At 46.7% G+C, this 19,932-nt stretch overlaps 1 protein-coding gene across 1 annotated transcript; it reads right to left on the bottom strand.

Annotated features, from left to right (window-relative positions):
- Window positions 1-604: 604 nt before the first annotated feature.
- Window positions 605-18,248, bottom strand: LOC130357098 (60S ribosomal protein L15). Its single transcript, XM_056559463.1, has 3 exons — window positions 18,035-18,248; window positions 4,214-4,350; window positions 605-958 (listed from the first exon to the last, which is right to left on the bottom strand). Exons 1-3 carry the CDS (start codon window positions 18,204-18,206, stop codon window positions 653-655), a joined length of 615 nt encoding a protein of 204 aa, XP_056415438.1. The 5' UTR covers window positions 18,207-18,248; the 3' UTR covers window positions 605-652.
- Window positions 18,249-19,932: the final 1,684 nt, after the last annotated feature.

The following is a 19,932-nucleotide window of genomic DNA, read 5'->3' as shown; positions in this document are numbered from 1 at the left end:
GAAAGATCAGCGAGTTATAGGTACATCAAAATGGTCATGAAGGCCAAAATAGGCTACATCCTCACAGTAGGACCACATGTACCAAATGGTGCATTTTCTATATAGCCTGCAGCATTTATAAAATAAATTCCCTTCACATGCTGCAGAAGAAAAAAAATTCAAAGCAGAAATTGGCCTGTGGTGTGAATCAAGTCTACATCATGTCAATTTAGAATAAATGTTGCAGATTTTCTGCAATTAGTCTGCAGATTTTCTGACACTTGTCGCTGTACCCTCATTCTAGAATGACAGAACATTAAAGGCAGTCTAGCTGCTTTTCAGTGTAGTGTGCCTTAAATCAGTGGTTCTCAACCTTTTTCACGACTGTACCCTAAAGGGTGAAAGTATGTCTGTGGGTACCTGCAGACAAAAGTTATAAAATTAAGGGGGGCTTGTTCGGGTAAACAGCATGTCCCATTCCCGGAGTCCCGTTCGGCGGGCCACACTGATGGGAGATGTCCTCCTGCGCTGTGCAGCACCTCCAAGCAACGTCAGGTGTATGCATACCACTGGTTGAGAACCCCTGCCTTAAATTATTCAGAGAAATTATAGCTAGAACCACACATTTGTCCAAACAACTTTATTTTTGCCAAATTTACAAGAACTATCCCAATTAGCGGTAACGGTGGAGCTGAAGAGTGTTGCGTCTTCTCCAGGCAGCACGACGAGAGCCACCAATGGTGAGATGGAACTTGTGGCCCTTTCCAAGACCACGGCTCTTCTTGCCAGCGGATGTCAGGCCACGCATCTCTCTGTGCTTGTGCACAGCCTTTGTGATCCATTGGGTGTCTGGATTGCGTCTGATTGCCTTGTGGAAGGTGTCAATGAGAATGACCTCGAAGAACTTGTAGGTGGAGTCCTCACCCACCCAATAGGAATTAAGAACTCTCAGCCCTCCACAGTGACGGCCAGCACGCTCCTAAAGAAGAACCAGAGACCAATTAGATTCATACTGTAACTTATGCCTCCATTATAAATCCAAGAGGGCGGCTGTTGGCCTTTCAACCATTTCCAGTGGCCACAACTAGGCTAAAGGGTCCATGATCTCTAGATGGGTGCGAGTCCAAAAAAATTAAACCTGTATCAGACATTTATGCGTAGAGATGACCGAACTTACAGTAAATTTGATTCGTCACGAACTTCTCGGCTCGGCAGTTGATGACTTTTCCTGCATAAATTAGTTCAGCTTTCAGGTGCTCCCATGGGCTGGAAAAGGTGGATACAGTCCTAAGAGACTCTTTCCTAGGACTGTATCCACCTTTTCCAGCCCACCGGAGCACCAGAAAGCTGAACTAATTTATGCAGGAAAAGTCATCAACTGCCGAGCCGAGAAGTTCATCTCTAATTTATGGCATCACCTATGAAGATGCCACAAACTTAACTCTGAAATACTTCTTAGAGGGTTTACTCACATGTACAAGATCCTGTGCAAATTTCATATGAATCTTCAGATTTGAAGCTGTGTTCAGTCATTAAGGTTACATTTAAGGCTGCTTTCATACTATAAAAATTCATCCGTTATAAACGTTTGTTATAAAAACCCTGAAAATCGTCCGTTAAACGGCAGTTACAATCCCAAATTCCAGATCCCTAACGGCCGTTAGAAAATCCCATTATAGTCTATGGGATTTTTACATTATCCATTAACCCATTATTAATAGCGGACGATAGTAACGGGAGAAATAGTGCATGCACCATTTCATTCATTCGCCAGTCACAAAATAACGTCCGTTATTAATAACTGGTTATAACGGATGAATTTTTATAGTGTGTTAACAGCCTTAAAGGGAGCCAAGCAACAGATTTTAACATATATAACAAATGGCAACTTTATAACTTCATATCTCAACTATCCCTGGGGGCAGGAATGTCCCCCAGAGATGGTGAAGATAAAGATTCTACCATATAACACGTTGCCAAGCATAATTTGGCTTTATTCAGGGAACTGCATCAGTCCTTTCAGGTTTACATGAAGTCCTGTACCCATTACTAGCTTTGTAGAGACCAGGAGCACTCCATCAGAAAGGGGGATAGAGAATGAACTAGCCATGCCACTGTGCTGCACGAGGCTGGGTTCCCATTACGTTTTCCCGCAAAGGGCAGGGAAAAGCTTAAACCTCGCGCTCCCGTATGCCTTTCATTACAAAGCAGACCGCAGTGAAGTGTTCAGTCGGCTCATTTTTGCCCCGTATGCGCTTTTTCCCCCCAGCACCTAAAACAGTTGTCGACCACCGTTTTATTCCGGTTGTAAAAGCGCATACTGGGCAAAAATGAGCCGACTGACCACAGTGAAACGTTCGGTCGGCTCATTTTTGCCCAGTATGCGCTTTTACAACCGGAATAAAACGGTGGTCGACAACTGTTTTAGGTGCTGGGGGGAAAAAGCGCATACGGGGCAAAAATGAGCCGACTGAACACTTCACTGCGGTCTGCTTTGTAAAGAATTACATACGGGAAGTTTTTAGCTCTCCCCTGCTGTATGCGCTCCCGTATGGGGGATAATGTAATGGGAACCCAGCCTGAAACACTTTAGGTATTAGGCTGGGTTCACATCACGTTTATGCCATACTGTTTTCAATCCGTTTTTCTAAAGAAAACCATATGGCAAAAAAAACGGATGGAACAGTATGGAAAAAAGTATACAGTACACAGTATAAAAACACATACAGTTTTTAAAAGTGCATACAGTTCCATCCGTTTAAAAAAAAAAAAAAAAAAAAAACATACGTTTGATAATTTAGTCAGTTTATAATTGGAGGGGTGTTGGGTGGGGACTAGGGATCGACCAATAGATTTTTTAGGGCCGATACTCTGGAGGTTAGGGCCGATAGCCGATAACTTATACCTATATTCCGGTATAAGTTATCAGCTATTTCTATCCCCCCCCCACCCTGGCCCCATAGAAGCCGCTGCAGATTAATGATTTAAAGCGGGCGCAATGTGGAGGCAATGTGGCAGCGGCAACTGTTTCTGGCCAAGGCGGTGCATTATCGGTAGAGATGAGCGAACTTACAGTAAATTTGATTAGTCACGAACTTCTCGGCTCGGCAGTTGACGACTTATGCTGCATAAATTATTTCAGCTTTCAGGTGCTTCAGTGGGCTGGAAAAGGTGGATACAGTCCTAGGAAAGAGTCTCCTAGGACTGTATCCACCTTATCCAGCCCACCGGAGCACCTGAAAGCTGAATTTATGCAGGATAAGTTATCAACTGCAGAGCAGAGAAGTTTGCGACGAATAGAATTTACTGTAAGTTTGCTCATCTCTAATTATCGGCAAGGTAATTGCTGATAACATCCAAAATCGTGAATATCGGCCGATCATATCGGCCAAACCGATAATCTGTCGATCCCTGGTGGGGACTTTAGGATGCAAATGCGCATGTGCAAAGTAAAAACCGTATACATGGTGCGTTTCCCATTGACTTCCATGTAAAAAAAAAAAAAAAAAAACCCTATGCGGTTGCAGTATGGTTTTTAAACCGGAGACAAACGTGGTCAACCATGTTGTATCCCTTACAGGAGACCGTATACGGTTTTTAACTTTGCACATGTGCATTTGCATCCTAAAGTCCCCAACCAATACCCCTCCCATTAAAAGGACAAAATCAAAATAACTAATGTTTTTTTATAAAACCGGACGGAACTGTATGCACTTTAACACTATACAGGAGGGGTCCGATAAAGCACAATTAGTGTACAATGGTAGCTGTAGCCTCCGTTCATCTACATCCCCCGCATGTCTCCCCCCCCCTGTCAAGATGTGAATATGACTGATAAATAAGCTAAAGATCTGGTGAGTTGCCGTCTATTTTGTACCACTGGATATGATCTGACAAGCTGTTAAGACAGAGCACCACTATACTTCAAATACATCTGGCAACAATGTAGCCTATTTTATCTAGACTTATCCGCTAGTGGCGGTGCCGGACAGTACCTATCTGTATTTGGTTTGGTCTAAGCCACAAGTGCTCAAGATGTCCAGGCTACCTGGTGCCAGCCCCACAACAGAAGACCATTTCAGATATAAGCCATGTATTCTGCCAACAAAACTACTAAGCCACAGCAGGACCTGGAAGACTGGCGCCATATTGTTCATGTCAGGAAATCATTTGCTCTGCACAAGTAATATTACATCAGACATATAAAAATGATAAATCATGTTTGTTTCCATACCTCAGCAACAGATTGCAGGCTGCGAGCAAACTTGATCTGGTTCACACCATGGTGCACAGGCTTGCCATAGGTTGCACCTTTGGGAACGGGGCGCTTGCGGCCACCACGGCGAACTCTGATACGGTAGATAACATAGCCTATGAATGAAGAGAAGAATTTTAGTGTATAGAACATAAGATTATTTATTCCGCAGCGCACAACTGAGGACACTCATAACCCTGGCCTTCTCTATCAACATAACATGATTGTTAGTTCCCTGGGGAAATGGAGCAGACCGCACATTGCCTCCCCCATCCCCGGTTTTATAATTACTTGTGCCCGGGGTCCGCGCTACTTCTGGCTCCTGCGGCGTCCTGCACTGCTCAATGACGAGTGACTTCCTCTACGAGACGTCACTGTCCGTGCGCACAGTGACCGCTCAGGATGCCGCCGGAGCCAGAAGTAGCAAGGACCCCGGTAATTATAAAACTGGGGATTGGGAGGCAATGGGGCAGCGGCGGTGGTGGTTGGACTAGGGAGGACTCCAGAACAGGCAGGGGAGAGAAGCCAGTGGCGACGGCATTCTCTGGCCCTGCAAAAGCTGCTGCAGTTCATTGTTTTAAAGCGCCCGCTACAGAATATCTGTATAAGTTATCGGCTTGAAAGGTCCCAGATTATTGGTATCGGCCCCAAAAAAATAAAATAAAAAATCAATATCGGTCGATCCCTAGTTAAAAGACACAAATTACTATTATTATTTCTATCTTTTCTTGTTTTTATTATGCTCTGAGTCACAGGTCTTCTGCATTACGCTAGCCATCAAAAACGGAAACTTAAACTTTATCACAAGTCAATGACGTCTAGCAGAGCTCCATTACTGATGGACACCATGATATGAGGAAAGTGTAGGTAACAGAACTGGAAGTCTAACAGTACACAGGGGAGATGTCGAAACCTGTGCAGATGAAAAGTTGACCAGTTGCCCATAGCAACCAATCAGATCACTTTCATTTTTCACTGGCTTCTTTAAACATGCGCTCTGATTGGTTGCTATGGGCAATTTTTCCTCTTCGCAGGTTTTGTTAAATCTCCCCCATAATGTCTAAGGTGTAAGATGGGAAAGGAGTATGGCCTTAAGTGCTATAGGTCAGTGTGCCTCCAGTTGGTGCAAAACAAAACTCCTAGCATACAGGGAGTTGCAGTTTTGCAACAGCTTAAAGCGTACCAGCCAGAACAAAAAAAAAAACTAAAAAAAATTATAATTTTTTTTTAAAATATACCACTCAGTACCTAATCCTGACCATGTACATCTAATCTTTATGTGTCTTGCACCTTTATTTTTTATCACACTTAGTTTAGCTCACTAGTCCGAATTCCTCAAAGGGAGGGGGTGTGGCCTCACTGCAGGTCTCCTCCCCCTCCCTCAGTATGCTGTCTGCTCACATCTCCTCTAGCATTAGCAAAACTACAACTCCCAGCTTGTCCTCACTGACAGTAGCGGGACACAAGCCGACAGTGGGAGGAATTTTCCTCCAGGTCTGAGCCCTGCACTCACAGCTGTCAATCAAGGAAGTGTGTCCATGACATAGGTGATGACTCATGGACACAGCAAGACTAGTATGTGTCCAAGCAGGGAGGTGGGGTCGTCTGACTAGCTTTTCTACTAAGAAATAGGGATGTAAGAAAAAAAAAATAAAAAAATAAAATCGATTCGCGCGATTATCGCGATTTTTTGTTCTGCAATACTGAATCGATTTTAAAATTCTGACAATCGATTTTTTTAAATAAATTATTATAATTAACATTTACTGTATTTCACTCACTGAGTCAGTCCTATTTGTCTGTCTTTTTTTTTATAACACAAACTCCTGACCACTAGTTGGCAGTGTACCTGTTATCAGCTCTGTCCCACTCGCAGGCTGCTACCGCGAGACTACAGACTCAGAACAAACAGGAAGGAGAACGTACGCACTCACAGGACAACTCTCGCGGGATCTTGTTCTTTCTCAGCTAGAATAAGTTTTCCCAAGCTTTTAATAGGGAATATCGCGATATATCGCCAACATGACAGTATCGCGATTCGAATCGCCAAATTATTGGCGATTCACACCCCTACTAAGAAATACTGAAAATTTTCTAATGAAAGCAATTGCAAAACCTATTGGTTATACATGCTTTACAACAAATCAGAAGTTTTGGTATCTGACAGTGCCTGTTTAACCTTTAAGAACCAGACCCATTTTCACCTTAAGGACCAGAGCGTATCTGACCATTAAGCATTAATAACTCTGGGAGGCTTTTACCTTTCAGTCTGATTCAGAGAGGTTTTTTCGTGACATTCTACTTTATGTTAGTGGTAACATTTCATCGATACTTGCATCATTTCTTGTTGAAAAATTCCCAAATTTGATGAAAAAAAATTGAAAATTTAGCTTTTTTTAACTTTGAAGCTCTCTGCTTATCAGGAAAATGGAAATTCCAAATAAATTATATATTGATTCATATATACAATATGTCTACTTTATGTTTGCATCATAAAGTTGACATGTTTTAACTTTTTGAAGACCCCAGAGGGCTTCAAAGTTCAGCCGCAATTTTCCAACTTCACAAAAATTTCAAAAATCGGAATTTCAGGGACCAGTTCAGTTTTGAAGTGGATTTGAAGGGCCTTCATATTAGAAATACCCCACAAATTACCCAATTAAAAAAAAACTGTACCCATCAAAGTATTCAAAATTACGTTCATTAAGTGTGTTAACCCTTTAGGTGAGGGAGAAAATTCAAAATCTTCATTTTATACACTCGCATGTTCTTGTAAACCCAGTTTTTGAATTTTTACAAGGGGTAAAATACCGTATATACTCGAGTATAAGCCGAGTTTTTCAGCACGATTTTTCGTGCTGAAAACACCCCCCTCGGCTTATACTCGAGTGAACTCCCCCACCCGCAGTGGTCTTCAACCTGCGGACCTCAAGAGGTTTCAAAACTACAACTCCCAGCAAGCCGGGGCAGCCATCGGCTGTCCGGGCTTGCTGGGAGTTGTAGTTTTGAAACCTCCGGAGGTCCGCAGGTTGAAGACCACTGCGGCCTTCAACATCATCCAGCCCCCTCTCACCCCCTTTAGTTCTGAGTACTCACCTCCGCTCGGCGCTGGTCCGGTCCTGCAGGACTGTCCGGTGAGGAGGTGGTCCGGTGGGATAGTGGTTCCGGGCTGCTATCTTCACCGGGGAGGCCTCTTCTAAGCGCTTCGGGCCCGGCCTCAGAATAGTCACGTTGCCGTGACAACGACGCAGAGGTGCGTTCATTGCCAACGTACTTCTGCGTCATTGTCAAGGCAACGCCTCTATTCCGGGCCGGAAGCGCGGAGAAGAGGCGCCCCCGGTGAAGATAGCAGCCCGGACCACCTCCTCACCGGACAGCCCTGCAGGACCGGACAAGCGCCGAGCGGAGGTGAGTACTCAGAACTAAAGGGGGGTGAGAGGGGGCTGGATGATGTTGAAGGCCGCAGTGGTCTTCAACCTGCGGACCTCCGGAGGTTTCAAAACTACAACTCCCAGCAAGCCCGGACAGCCGATGGCTGCCCGGGCTTGCTGGGAGTTGTAGTTTTGAAACCTCTGGAGGTCCGCAGGTTGAAGACCACTGAGGGCGAATGATGAGAAGAGGATGAAGGGGGGGTGTGGGGATGATGAAGGGGGGGGGGGGTGTGGGATGATTACAAGGGGATGATGAAGGGGGGATGTGTGGGATGATAAGGGGATGATGAAGGGGGGATGTGTGGGATGATAAGGGGATGATGAAGGGGGGGGGGATGTGCGGGATGATGACAAGGGGATGATGAAGGGGGGGATGTGTGGGATGATAAGGGGGGATGTGTGGGATGATGACGGGGGATGTGTGGGATGATGACGGGGGATGTGTGGGATGATGACGGGGGATGATGATGAGGATGTTAATGACGGGTCTGGATGATGACAGGGGGGGATGAGGTATTTCCCACCCTAGGCTTATACTCGAGTCAATAACTTTTCCTGGGATTTTGGGTTGAAATTAGGGGTCTTGGCTTATACTCGAGTATATACGGTAAATCTTCCTAAAATATGTAAACCAATTTCTCTCGATTAAGGAAATACCTCATATGTGTATGTCAAGTGTTCAGTGGGCGCAGTAGAGGGCTCAGAAGGGAAGGAGCGACAATGGGATTTTGGAGAGAGTTTTTCTGAAATTGTTTTTGGGGGGCATGTCACATTTAGCAAGCCCCTATGGTGCCAGGAAAAAAAAAACCCACATGCCATATTAGTTTGGAAACTACACTCTTCAAAGCACGAAATAAGGGGTATGGTGGTCCTCAACACCCCACAGGTGTTTGACGACTTTTCGTTAAAGTTGGATGTGTAAATTAATTTTTTTCCCTCACTAAAATGCTGCTTTCCCCCCCCCCCCCCCCAAAATTTAACATTTTTACAAAGGGTAATAGGAGAAAATGACCCTCAAAATTTATAACCCCCATTTCTTCTGAGTATGAAAATATCCCATGTGTGGACGTCAGGTGCTTTGCGGGTGAACTACAATGCTCAGAAGATAAGGAGCGCCATTGAGCTTTTGGATAGAGCATTTGTTTGGAATGGAAGTCAGGGGCCACGTGTGTGTTTACAAAGCCCCCTGTGGTGCCAGAACAGTAACCCCCCCCCCACATGTGACCCCATTTTGAAAACTACACCCCTCACAGAATTTAATAAGGGGTGCAGTGACTACACCCCACTGGCTTTTGACAGGTCTTTGGAACAATGGGCTGTGCAAATGAAAAATAGCATTTTTCATTTTCACGGACCACTGTTCAAAAAAAATGTGTCAGACACCTGTGGGGCGTAAATGCTCACTGTACCCCTTATTACATTAACCTCTTCAGGACATAGGGCGTATGGATACGCCCTGAATCCCGAGTCCTTAAGGACCCAGGGCGTATCCATACGCCCGTGGAAATTCCGGCCCCCACCGCTAGCCGGTTGAGGACCGGAGCCGGATGCCTGCTGAAATCGTTCAGCAGGCATCCCGGCATATCGCCCAGGGGGGTTATTATGTCCCCCCATGTCGGCGCTGGGCAATTCAGTCCAGCGATCTGCGGCGGATTCCGGGTCAATCGGGTCTCCAGTGACCCGGTATTACTGGCTGTTCGGGGCTGTCAGAGACGGCCCCGAACAGCCAGAGCCTGCAGGGGTGAGGTGGCACTGGTGCCACCTCACGATCGCCCTGATTCGTCGGCCGGATTACCGGCCGACCAATCAGGGCGCCTGCTGCGGGTGTCACTCCCGCACCCGCTCCGCCCCTCTTCTGGAGGACGTGAGCGGGTGCGGGAAGACGACCCCGGGTGCTGGGGACCCCGATCCCCGGCGCCCCTGTTGGGATCGGGGCACCAGGAGCAGCTGCGGCGGCGGAGACGACGAGGGACTGACCTGCAGCGTCTGGATCGTTGGAGGTGAGTGACAGCCTCCTGCTGTTGCTTAGCAACAGCTCCAAGCATGCAACAAGGGCATGCTGGGAGCTGTAGTTATGCAACAGCAGGAGGCAGACCACCACAACTCCCAGCATTCCCTTATGGGCATGCTGGGACTTATGGTTTTGCAACAGCTGGAGGCACATTCTTTCTATGGAAAAGTGTACCTTCAGCTGTTGTATAACTACAACTCCCAGCTTGCACAAACAGCTAAAGTGCATGCTGGGAGTTGTAGTGGTGCATCTGCTGGTTGCATAACTACAACTCCCAGCATGCCTGTTGGCTGTCGGTGACTGCTGAGAGTTGTAGTTTTGCAACAGCTGAAGGCACACTGGTTGTGAAACTCAGTTTTTTTTTACCTAACTCAGTGTTTCACGACCGGTGTGCCTCCAGCTGTTGCAAACTACAACTCTCAGCAGTCACCGTACACCATGCACCGTACATGCTGGGAGTTGTAGTTTTGCAACAGCTGGAGGCACACTGGTTGTGAAACACTGAGTTAGGTCACAAACTCAGTGATACATAACCAGTGCGCCTACAGTTGTTGCAAAACTGCAACTCTCAGCAGTCACCGACAGCCAACGGGCATGCTGGGAGTTGTAGTTATGCAACAGCTGGATGTTCCCCCCCAATGTGAACGTACAGGGTACACTCACATGGGCGGAGGATTACAGTAAGTATCTGGCTGCAAATTTGAGCTGCCGCAAACTTTCTGCTGCAGCTCAAATTGCCAGCGAGAAACTACTGTGAACCCCCGCCCGTGCGACTGTACCCTAAAAACACTACACTACCACAAAAAATAAAATAAAAAGTAAAAAACACTACATATACACATACCCCTACACAGCCCCCCTCCCCTCCCCAATAAAAATGAAAAACGTCTGGTACGCCACTGTTTCCAGAACGGAGCCTCCAGCTGTTGCAAAACAACTCCCAGTATTGTCGGACAGCCGTTGACTGTCCAGGCATGCTGGGAGTTTTGCAACAACTGGAGGCACCCTGTTTGGGAATCACTGGCGTAGAATACCCCTATGTCCACCCCTATGCAATCCCTAATTTAGGCCTCAAATGCGCATGGCGCTCTCACTTTGGAGCCCTGTCGTATTTCAAGGCAACAGTTTAGGGCCACATATGGGGTATCGCCGTACTCGGGAGAAATTGTGTTACAAATTTTGGGGGGTATTTTCTGCTTTTACCCTTTTTAAAAATGTAAAATTTTTGGGAAAACAAGCATTTTAGGTAAAAAAAAAAATTTTTTTTTTACATATGCAAAAGTCGTGAAACACCTGTGGGGTATAAAGGTTCACTTAACCCCTTGTTACGTTCCCCGAGGGGTCTAGTTTCCAAAATGGTATGCCATGTGTTTTTTTTGCTGTCCTGGCACCATAGGGGCTTCCTAAATGCGGCATGCCCCCAGAGAAAAATTTGCGTTCAAAAAGCCAAATGTGACTCCTTCTCTTCCGAGACCTGTAGTGCGCCAGCAGAGCACTTTTCACCCCCATATGGGGTGTTTTCTGAATCGGGAGAAATTGGGCTTCAAATTTTTAGGGGTATTTTCTGCTATTACCCTTTTTAAAAATAAAAAAATTTGGGGAAAACAAGCATTTTAGGTAAAATTTTTTTTTTTTTTTTTACATTTGCAAAAGTCGTGAAACACCTGTGGGGTATTAAGGTTCACTTTATCCCATGTTACATTCCCCGAGGGGTCTAGTTTCCAAAATGGTATGCCATGTGGGTTTTTGCTGTTCTGGCACCATAAGGGCTTCCTAAAGGTAACATGCCCCCCAAAAACCATTTCAGAAAAACGTACTCTCCAAAATCCCCTTGTCGCTCCTTCCCTTCTGAGCCCTCTACTGCGCCCGCCGAACACTTAACATAGACATATGAGGTATGTCCTTACTCGAGAGAAATTGGGCTACAAATACAAGTAAAAATTTTGTCCTTTTACCCCTTGTAAAAATAAAAAAATTGGGTCTACAAGAACATGTGAGTGTAAAAAATGAAGATTGTGAATTTTCTCCTTCACTTTGCTGCTATTCGTGTGAAACACCTAAAGGGTTAAAACGCTGACTGAATGTCATTTTGAATACTTTGGGGGGTGTAGTTTTCATAATGGGGTCATTTATGGGGTATTTCTAATATGAAGACCCTTCAAATCCACTTCAAACCTGAACTGGTCCCTGAAAAATACTGAGTTTGAAAATTTTGTGAAAAATCGGAAAATTGCTGCTGACCGTTGAAGCCCTCTGGTGTCTTCCAAAAGTAAAAACACGTCAATTTTATGATGCAAACATAAAGTAGACATATTGTATATGTGAACCAAAAAAAAATGTATTCGTAATATCCATTTTCCTTACAAGCAGAGAGCTTCAAAGTTAGAAAAATGCTAAATTTTCAAATTTTTCATCAAATTTACGGATTTTTCACCAAGAAAGGATGCAAGTATCGACAAAAATTTACCACTATGTTAAAGTAGAATATGTCACGAAAAAACAATCTCGGAATCAGAATGATAACTAAAAGCATTCCAGAGTTATTAATGTTTAAAGTGACAGTGGTCAGATGTGCAAAAAAACGCTCTGGTCCTTAAGGCCAAAATGGGCTCCGTCCTGAAGGGGTTAATTGAGGGGGTCCATTGTTCTGGCACTATGGGAGCTTTGTAAACACTAGAGATGAGCGAAATTACAGTAAATTCGATTCGTCACAAACTTCTCGGCTCGGCGGTTGGAAAAGGTGGATACGGTCCTAGGAGACTTTCCTAGGACTGTATCCACCTTTTCCAGCCCACCAGAGCACCGGAAAGCTGAACCAATTTATGCAGGAAAAGTCAGCAACCGCCGAGAAGTTCGTGACAAATCGAATTTACTGTAAGTTCGCTCATCTCTAGTAAACACACGTGGCCTTCAATTCCGGACATAAATTTCTCTTCAAAATCCCAATGGCGCTCCTCTTCTGAGCATTGTAGTTCGCAGAGCACTTTACATCCACATATGGGGTATGCTATCACTCAGAAGAAGTGGGGTTACAAATGTTGGGGAGCTTTTTTCCCCATTTTCTGTTGTGAAAATGAAAAATGTAGGGTAACAGCAGCATTTTAGTAAAAAAAAAAAAAAAAAGTTTTTTTTTCCCCATCCAACTTTAGTGAAAGTTCTTCAAACACCTGTGGGGTGTAAAGGCTCACTATACCCCTTGTTACGTTCCGTGAGGGGTGCAGTTTCCAAAATGGGGTCACATGTTGGCATTTATTTTTTGCATTTATGTCAGAACCGCTGTACAATCAGCCCCCCTGTGCAAATCACCAATTTAGGCCTCAAATATACATGGTGCGCTCTCACTCCTGAGCCTTTTTGTGCGTCCGCAGAGCATTTTACGACCACATTTGGGGTATTTCCGTACTCAGGAGAAATTGCATTACAAATTTTGGGGGTCTTTTTTTCCCCTTTTACCTCCCGTGAAAATAAAAAGTATGGGGCAACATCAGCATGTTAGTGTAAAAATTAAAATTTTTACACCAACAGGCTGGTGTAGACCGCAACTTTTCCTTTTCATAAGGGGTAAAAGGAGAAAAAGCCCCCCCAAAATTGGTAGTGCAATTTCTCCCCATATGTGGCCCTAAATTTTTTCCTTGAAATACGACAGGGCTCCGAAGTGAGAGAGCGCCATGCACATTTGAGGACTAAATTAGGGATTGCATTGGGGTGGACATTGGGAATCACTGGCGTAGAATACCCCTAACAGGGTGCCTCCAGTTGTTGCTTAACTCCCAGAATGCCTGGACAGTCAGTGGCTGTCCGGAAATGCTGGGAGGAGTTTTGCAACAGCTGGAGGCTCCGTTTTGGAAACACTGCCGTACAATAAGTTCCGTTTTTATTGGGGGGAAGGGAACAGTGTAAGGGGGTGTATATGTAGTGTTTTTAGGGTACATTCGCACTGGCAGGTTACGGTGAGTTTCCCGCTAGGAGTTTGCGCTGCGGCTAAGAATTTGCCGCAGCTGAGACTTTAAGACTTACAGTAAGCCAGCACGTGTGAATGTACCCTGCGCAAACCTCCAGCTGTTTCAAAAATTCAACTACCAGCATTTACTGACAGAATGTGCATGCTGGGAGTTGTACTTTTGCAACAGCTGGAGACACACTGGTATTTTCCAACCAGTGTGCCTCCAGCTGTTGCAAAACTTTAACTCACAGCATGTACTGATTGCCGAAGGGCATGCCGGGATATGTAGTTATGCAACAGCTGGAGGTACGCAACTACAACTCCCAGCATGCCGAGATAGCTGTTTGGGCATGCTGGGATTTGCAGTTTTGCAACATCTGGAGAGCTACAGTTTAGAGACCACTGCATAGTGATCTCCAAACTGTGGCCCTCAAGATGTTGCAAAACTACAAATCGCAGCATGCCCAGACAGCAAACAGCTGTGTGGGCATGCTAGGAGTTTTAGATTTGCAAGATCTGGACGACTACAGTTTAGAGATCACTGTATAGTGGTCTCAGACTGTAGCCCTCAAGATTTTGCTAGGCAACTCACCGGCTTCTGTAGGATCCAGGGAGCCGCATAGCGGTCCTCTTCTGCCGCCTGCTGCCACCACCGATGGTTAAGTGGACTCCGGTGCCCGGTCCCTGTCGGTTTCCCATTCTGCCCTGCCTATTGTGGGTGGGCAGAATGGGGAAACCGAAAGTTAACCCCCCCCCGCCGATCTTCTATTGGTTGTCGCTTCTTGACGGCCAACAGCAGGGATAGGAGGGGTGGCACCCCTGCCACCTCACTCCTATCCCTTCAGGGGGATTGTGGGCGTCTTGGACAACCGCGATCCCCCTTATATTTCGGGTCACCATAGACCCATATGACCTGGAATCGTAGCAAATCGCAAGTGTGAATTCACCTGCGATTTGCGCCGATCTCCGACATATGGGGGGGGGGGGGTCTGATGACCCCCCTGGGCATTTGCGCAGGGTACCTGCTGATCGATCTCAGTCACCCTGGTCTAGTCCCCTTACCATGGGCATACGTCCGTAGGTAGGACCGTGGTACTTAAGTACCAGGGAGCGAAGGAGTACCTGTACGCCCTTGGTCCCTAAGTGGTTAAGGCACAGTTGTCGGGAAATGCTGTTGTGGATAGTTATTGTTTAAGAAGATCTACCATGAGGTACAACCAGAATTTATGATGGCAGGTTTATGCTAGGGCTGCATGGTAACCATGAAACGGGTCATGCAGCCGAAGAACACTGTCGATCTCACTGAAGTGCATAGTAGCTCTTGGGAGTACAATAGGATTCACTGCAAAACACAAGAGGCCATGGACATGACCCTATTCACTTAGCAAATGAGGCCGCACATCACAGCAATTCTTGCCCATGTGACCAATATTACCAAAGTTAGTGGAGAGATCAAGCTTTAAAGGGAACCAATCAGATTTTACCCTATATAATGCTTGGCAAAGCGTTATATAGGGTAAAATCTTTATTTTCACCATTCCCGATGGACGCTCCTGCCCCCAGGGATGGTGAAGATATGAAGTTATAAACTAGTCACCGCCGCCGCCGTAAGTAGTCCCCTGGGCAGGGAGCTCTTCTCATCTAGTCCCGTTCTTCGGCCGGGAGCGACGCCCCCGCCTCTTGATTGATGGGCCGCGTCATTGTTCCGCTCACTGAACAGACGGAGCAGAGAGATGATGCGGCCCATCAAGCAGAGGGGGCGTCGCTGCCGGCCGAAGAACGGGAGTAGGTGAGAAGAGCTACCCGCCCAGGTGACTACTTACGGCGGCGACTAGTTTATAACTTCATATCTTCACCATCCCTGGGGGCAGGAGCGTCCCCCGGGAATGGTGAAAATAAAGATTTTACCCTATATAACGCTTTGCCAAGCGTTATATAGGGTCAAATCTGATGATTGGTTCCCTTTAAAGAATTACTGTCATTTGAATAAGCCCCTCACTCAGACCAGACTCATTCACTGCATAAGTCTCTGGCAGTGTCGCCCAACCAGGGTGCCTCCAGCTGTTGCAGAACTACAACTCACAGCATGCCCAGACAGCAAACGGCTGGAGGCACCCTGGTTGGGAAACACTGGTCCATGGAGTGAGATTCGGATCTGGCAGCTGAGGAACGAACCTCATAGGGTTATAACGGGTGATCGCAGTGGGTTTTCAGAGTGACACCCAGTGCAACGTAAACTGATCACATTTCATGGACATCATGTCAAATATTGAACACTTTAAATCTGCAGGCGCTGCCCTGGATGTCTATGGACTGAAGGCAGCATCAACATACGATGCTTTTGTATGTCGGGGCCATCGCATAAACGGCTATCCGGCAGCGCAGACTGCTTCAGCCACCGCCGGATAGCCATTTACGGTGCCCCGTGTGGTCCGCTGACGATCACTTACCTGTCCTCGGGGCTCCGGCACGTCCTCTTCGGGATACCCTCCATGGCTGGCGTTCTCTATCGTCGTCATCACATCGCTGCGCACGCCGTCCCGTCATCCAATAGGAGCGGCGTGCGTGGCGATGCGATGGCGGCGACGGAGAGAGAGGATGCCGCGGAAGCATAGGCCTTGCCGGAGCGTCGGGGATGCGGCGACAGCGATGGAAGGCAACATCCAGAGCAGCAGTGAAGGTGCGGAGTGGCGGGGACAGGAGAGTATAACCTCCAATACCAGTGGTCTTCAACCTGCAGACCTCCAGATGTTGCAAAACTACAACTCCCAGCATGCCCGGACAGCCGCATGCTGGGTGTTGTAGTTTTGCAACATCTGTAGTTTTGCAACATCTGGGAGGTCTGCAGGTTGTAGACCACTGTCCTATACTTTACATTGCACAGATCCCTCAACATACGATTGTTTCAACAAATGATGGTCCATTTGGAACGGATTACCATCGTATGTTGAGGGACCACTGTAGAACAAGTAGAAGACATTGAGGCCAAACATCCGATCAGTCTGTTAACTTCACCTTGTAAGGGTGGGTTCATACCACGATTTTTCTACACAGTTTTTGGATACTTTTTTTTAAACGTATGCAACCGTACAGCAAACCGTGGCCATAGACCTCCCATTCAAAACCGTATGCATCATATTGTATACGGTTGTCTCCGTTTTTCACGCCACACTTTTTCTAAACTTTCTGGACAGAAAACCGTGGCCTACCATGGTTTTTGGTCCGGGTGAAAAACCGTATTGACCCATATACTTTTTTTTTTTTTAACATGGGAGTCAATGGGAACCGTACAGAACTGTATGTGCAAATGGTTCCATCCAGTTTTTACCATATGGTTTTTTTCTTGGAATTTCAATCAAACAAGTGAAACTTTACTCATAATGGAGTGAAAAGTTCAAAACGTATGTTTTTTTTCTTAAAAAAAAAACGGATGCACCCGGCATTTTTCAAACCGTACACAGATAAAATTTTGTACACACGTTTTGATAAAGTTTAGTCAGGTTTTGAGGAATCATTTTTTTTTGTCAAAAACCTGATAAACTGTATTGCAAAAATGTGGTGTGAACCTACCCTATTGCCAACAGCAGTAAAACGGTCGAGTGCCCTGCAGGGGTCTCTCCCACTCATACCCTCACAATACAGTGGTCCCTCAAGTTACAATATTAATTGGTTCCAGGACAACCATTGTATGTTGAGACCAGAACTCTATGGAAGCCTGGTAATTGGTTCTAAAGGCACCAAAATGTCATCCAAAAATAGGAAAAATATGTGAGGATTAAAGAAAAATAAGTAAATATAGATAAAGCCAATCCTTACATATAAAAGTAAGAAAAGCCTGCTGGGAACTGTAATCAGTGTCTATGTCAGTGTTTCCCAAGAAGGGAGCCTACAGCTGTTGCAAAACTACAACTACCAGCATGCCCAGACAGCCAAAGGCTGTCCGGGCATGCTGGGAGTTGTTTTGCAACAGCTGGGGGCACCCTCTTTGGGAAACACTGGTCTATGTAGAAGACTGAAGCTTCTTCAGGGTCCTGTACAGAACACACAATGTCCTAAAAAAAAAAGTAACATGGAGTCACCCTCACCTGGTGTCCAAAGGAACAGGTAACCCTGGTACAGGTAAAGTGTACAGAACATGTTGCACCTCCCTGTACTGTAGTGGGCGCTACCAGACACCAGTGCATACGCTTCAGTAATACAGATGTTTAACCAGTAAATTGCCGATTCTGATTGGACAGTTCTTCCAGCCATTGACATGTTTCACAGATCTAGACTGTCCGTAGCATTGTATTTTGAGTCTAGTTTCAAGTTACAATGGTCCAGAAAAGACCATTGTATGTTGAAACTGTTGTATGTTGATGCCATTGTAAGTTGAGGCTGCATATATGACTAGTCAGAGAACACCATGCACCCACCTTGCTTGGCCTTGTAGCCCAGTCTACGAGCCTTGTCTGGACGGGTTGGCCGTGGTGCCCGATGCAGGGAGGACAGTTGGCGGTATTGCCAGCAGCGGACGCGCAGCAAGAACCTCATGACATCTGACTGCTTCTTCCTCCATAGCTCCTGCATGTACTTGTAGGCACCCATGATGGCTCACTGAGGAAGGAGAAAAGGACAGGTGACTGGGGGACACAACATGAGACAGCGAGGGAGCAGCATGTACTTGTAGGCACCCATGATGGCTCACTGAGGAAGGAGAAGATATATGTCAGTGGGGGACACAACATGAGACACAGTGAGGGTGCAGCATGTACTTGTAGGCACCCATGATGGATCACTGAGGAAGGAGAAAAGGACAGGTGACTGGGGGACACAACATGAGACAGTGAGGGAGCAGCATGTACATGTAGGCACCAATGATGGATCACTGAAGAAGGAGAAGATATATGTCAGTGGGGGACACAACATGAGACAGTGAGGGAGCAGCATGTACTTGTAGGCACTCATGATGGATCAGAGGAAGGAGAAAAGGACAGGTGACTGGGGGACACAACATGAGACAGTGAGGGAGCAGCATGTACTTGTAGGCACCCATGATGGATCACTGAGGAAGGAGAAAAGGACAGGTGACTGGGGGACACAACATGAGACAGTGAGGGAGCAGCATGTACATGTAGGCACCAATGATGGATCACTGAAGAAGGAGAAGATATATGTCAGTGGGGGACACAACATGAGACAGTGAGGGAGCAGCATGTACTTGTAGGCACTCATGATGGATCAGAGGAAGGAGAAAAGGACAGGTGACTGGGGGACACAACATGAGACAGTGAGGGAGCAGCATGTACATGTAGGCACCAATGATGGATCACTGAAGAAGGAGAAGATATATGTCAGTGGGGGACACAACATGAGACACAGTGAGGGTGCAGCATGTACTTGTAGGCACTCATGATGGATCACTGAGGAAGGAGAAAAGGACAGGTGACTGGGGGACACAACATGAGACACAGTGAGGGTGCAGCATGTACATGTAGGCACCAATGATGGATCACTGAAGAAGGAGAAGATATATGTCAGTGGGGGACACAACATGAGACCGTGAGGGAGCAGCATGTACATGTAGGCACCAATGATGGATCAGAGGAAGAGACAGGTGACTGGGGGGACACAACATGAGACAGTGAGGGAGCAGCATGTACATGTAGGCACCCATGATGGATCACTGAGGAAGGAGAAAAGGACAGGTGACTGGGGGACACAACATGAGACACAATAGGGGAGCAGGGCCACAAATACACCGGGTGCTACTTTTAACCGCATCATATCATAGGACTCCATACACAAGAGTCCTCCAGGAATGAGGGTGCCGGCAGGAATGAGGGTGCCGGCAGGGATGAGGGTGCCGGCAGGGATGAGGGTGCCGGCAGGAATGAGGGTGCCGGCAGGAATGAGGGTGCCGGCAGGAATGAGGTGCCGGCCCGGGCTCACACACAGGAAACACAACCCTCCGGCCTGAGGCCTCCACGGCGCGCCGGCTAATAAAGCGGCTAAGTCCCCCTCACTATGGACGAGGACGGGCACACGGAGCGGGTAACGGGGCTGAGGACCGGGAGGACAGCGAGAACCTGCCGCCAGTCAGGCCGGCACTGCCGTATAACGAGGCAGATGGACGCGGATTGTGACACCAGACATGGGAGGGTGAAGGGAAGACTCCATTACCTGATGGCTCGGCAGCCGGAAAGGAAGGACGCACTTTACCCAGAATCCCTTATTACAGCGCTGAGGAGATGACAGCTTCCGGTTTCCCGGGCAAAGACTTGTGGGGAATGTAGTGTAATGCTGTTAATTGTTACCTAACTCCAGCTCCGTG

Source organism: Hyla sarda, chromosome 2 (genome assembly GCF_029499605.1).
Source record: "Hyla sarda isolate aHylSar1 chromosome 2, aHylSar1.hap1, whole genome shotgun sequence".
In the NCBI taxonomy this organism is placed as follows: Eukaryota; Metazoa; Chordata; class Amphibia; order Anura; family Hylidae; genus Hyla; species Hyla sarda.
The sequence above is the reverse complement of the archived record's forward strand: the minus strand, read 5'-3'. Positions and strand labels throughout refer to the sequence as shown.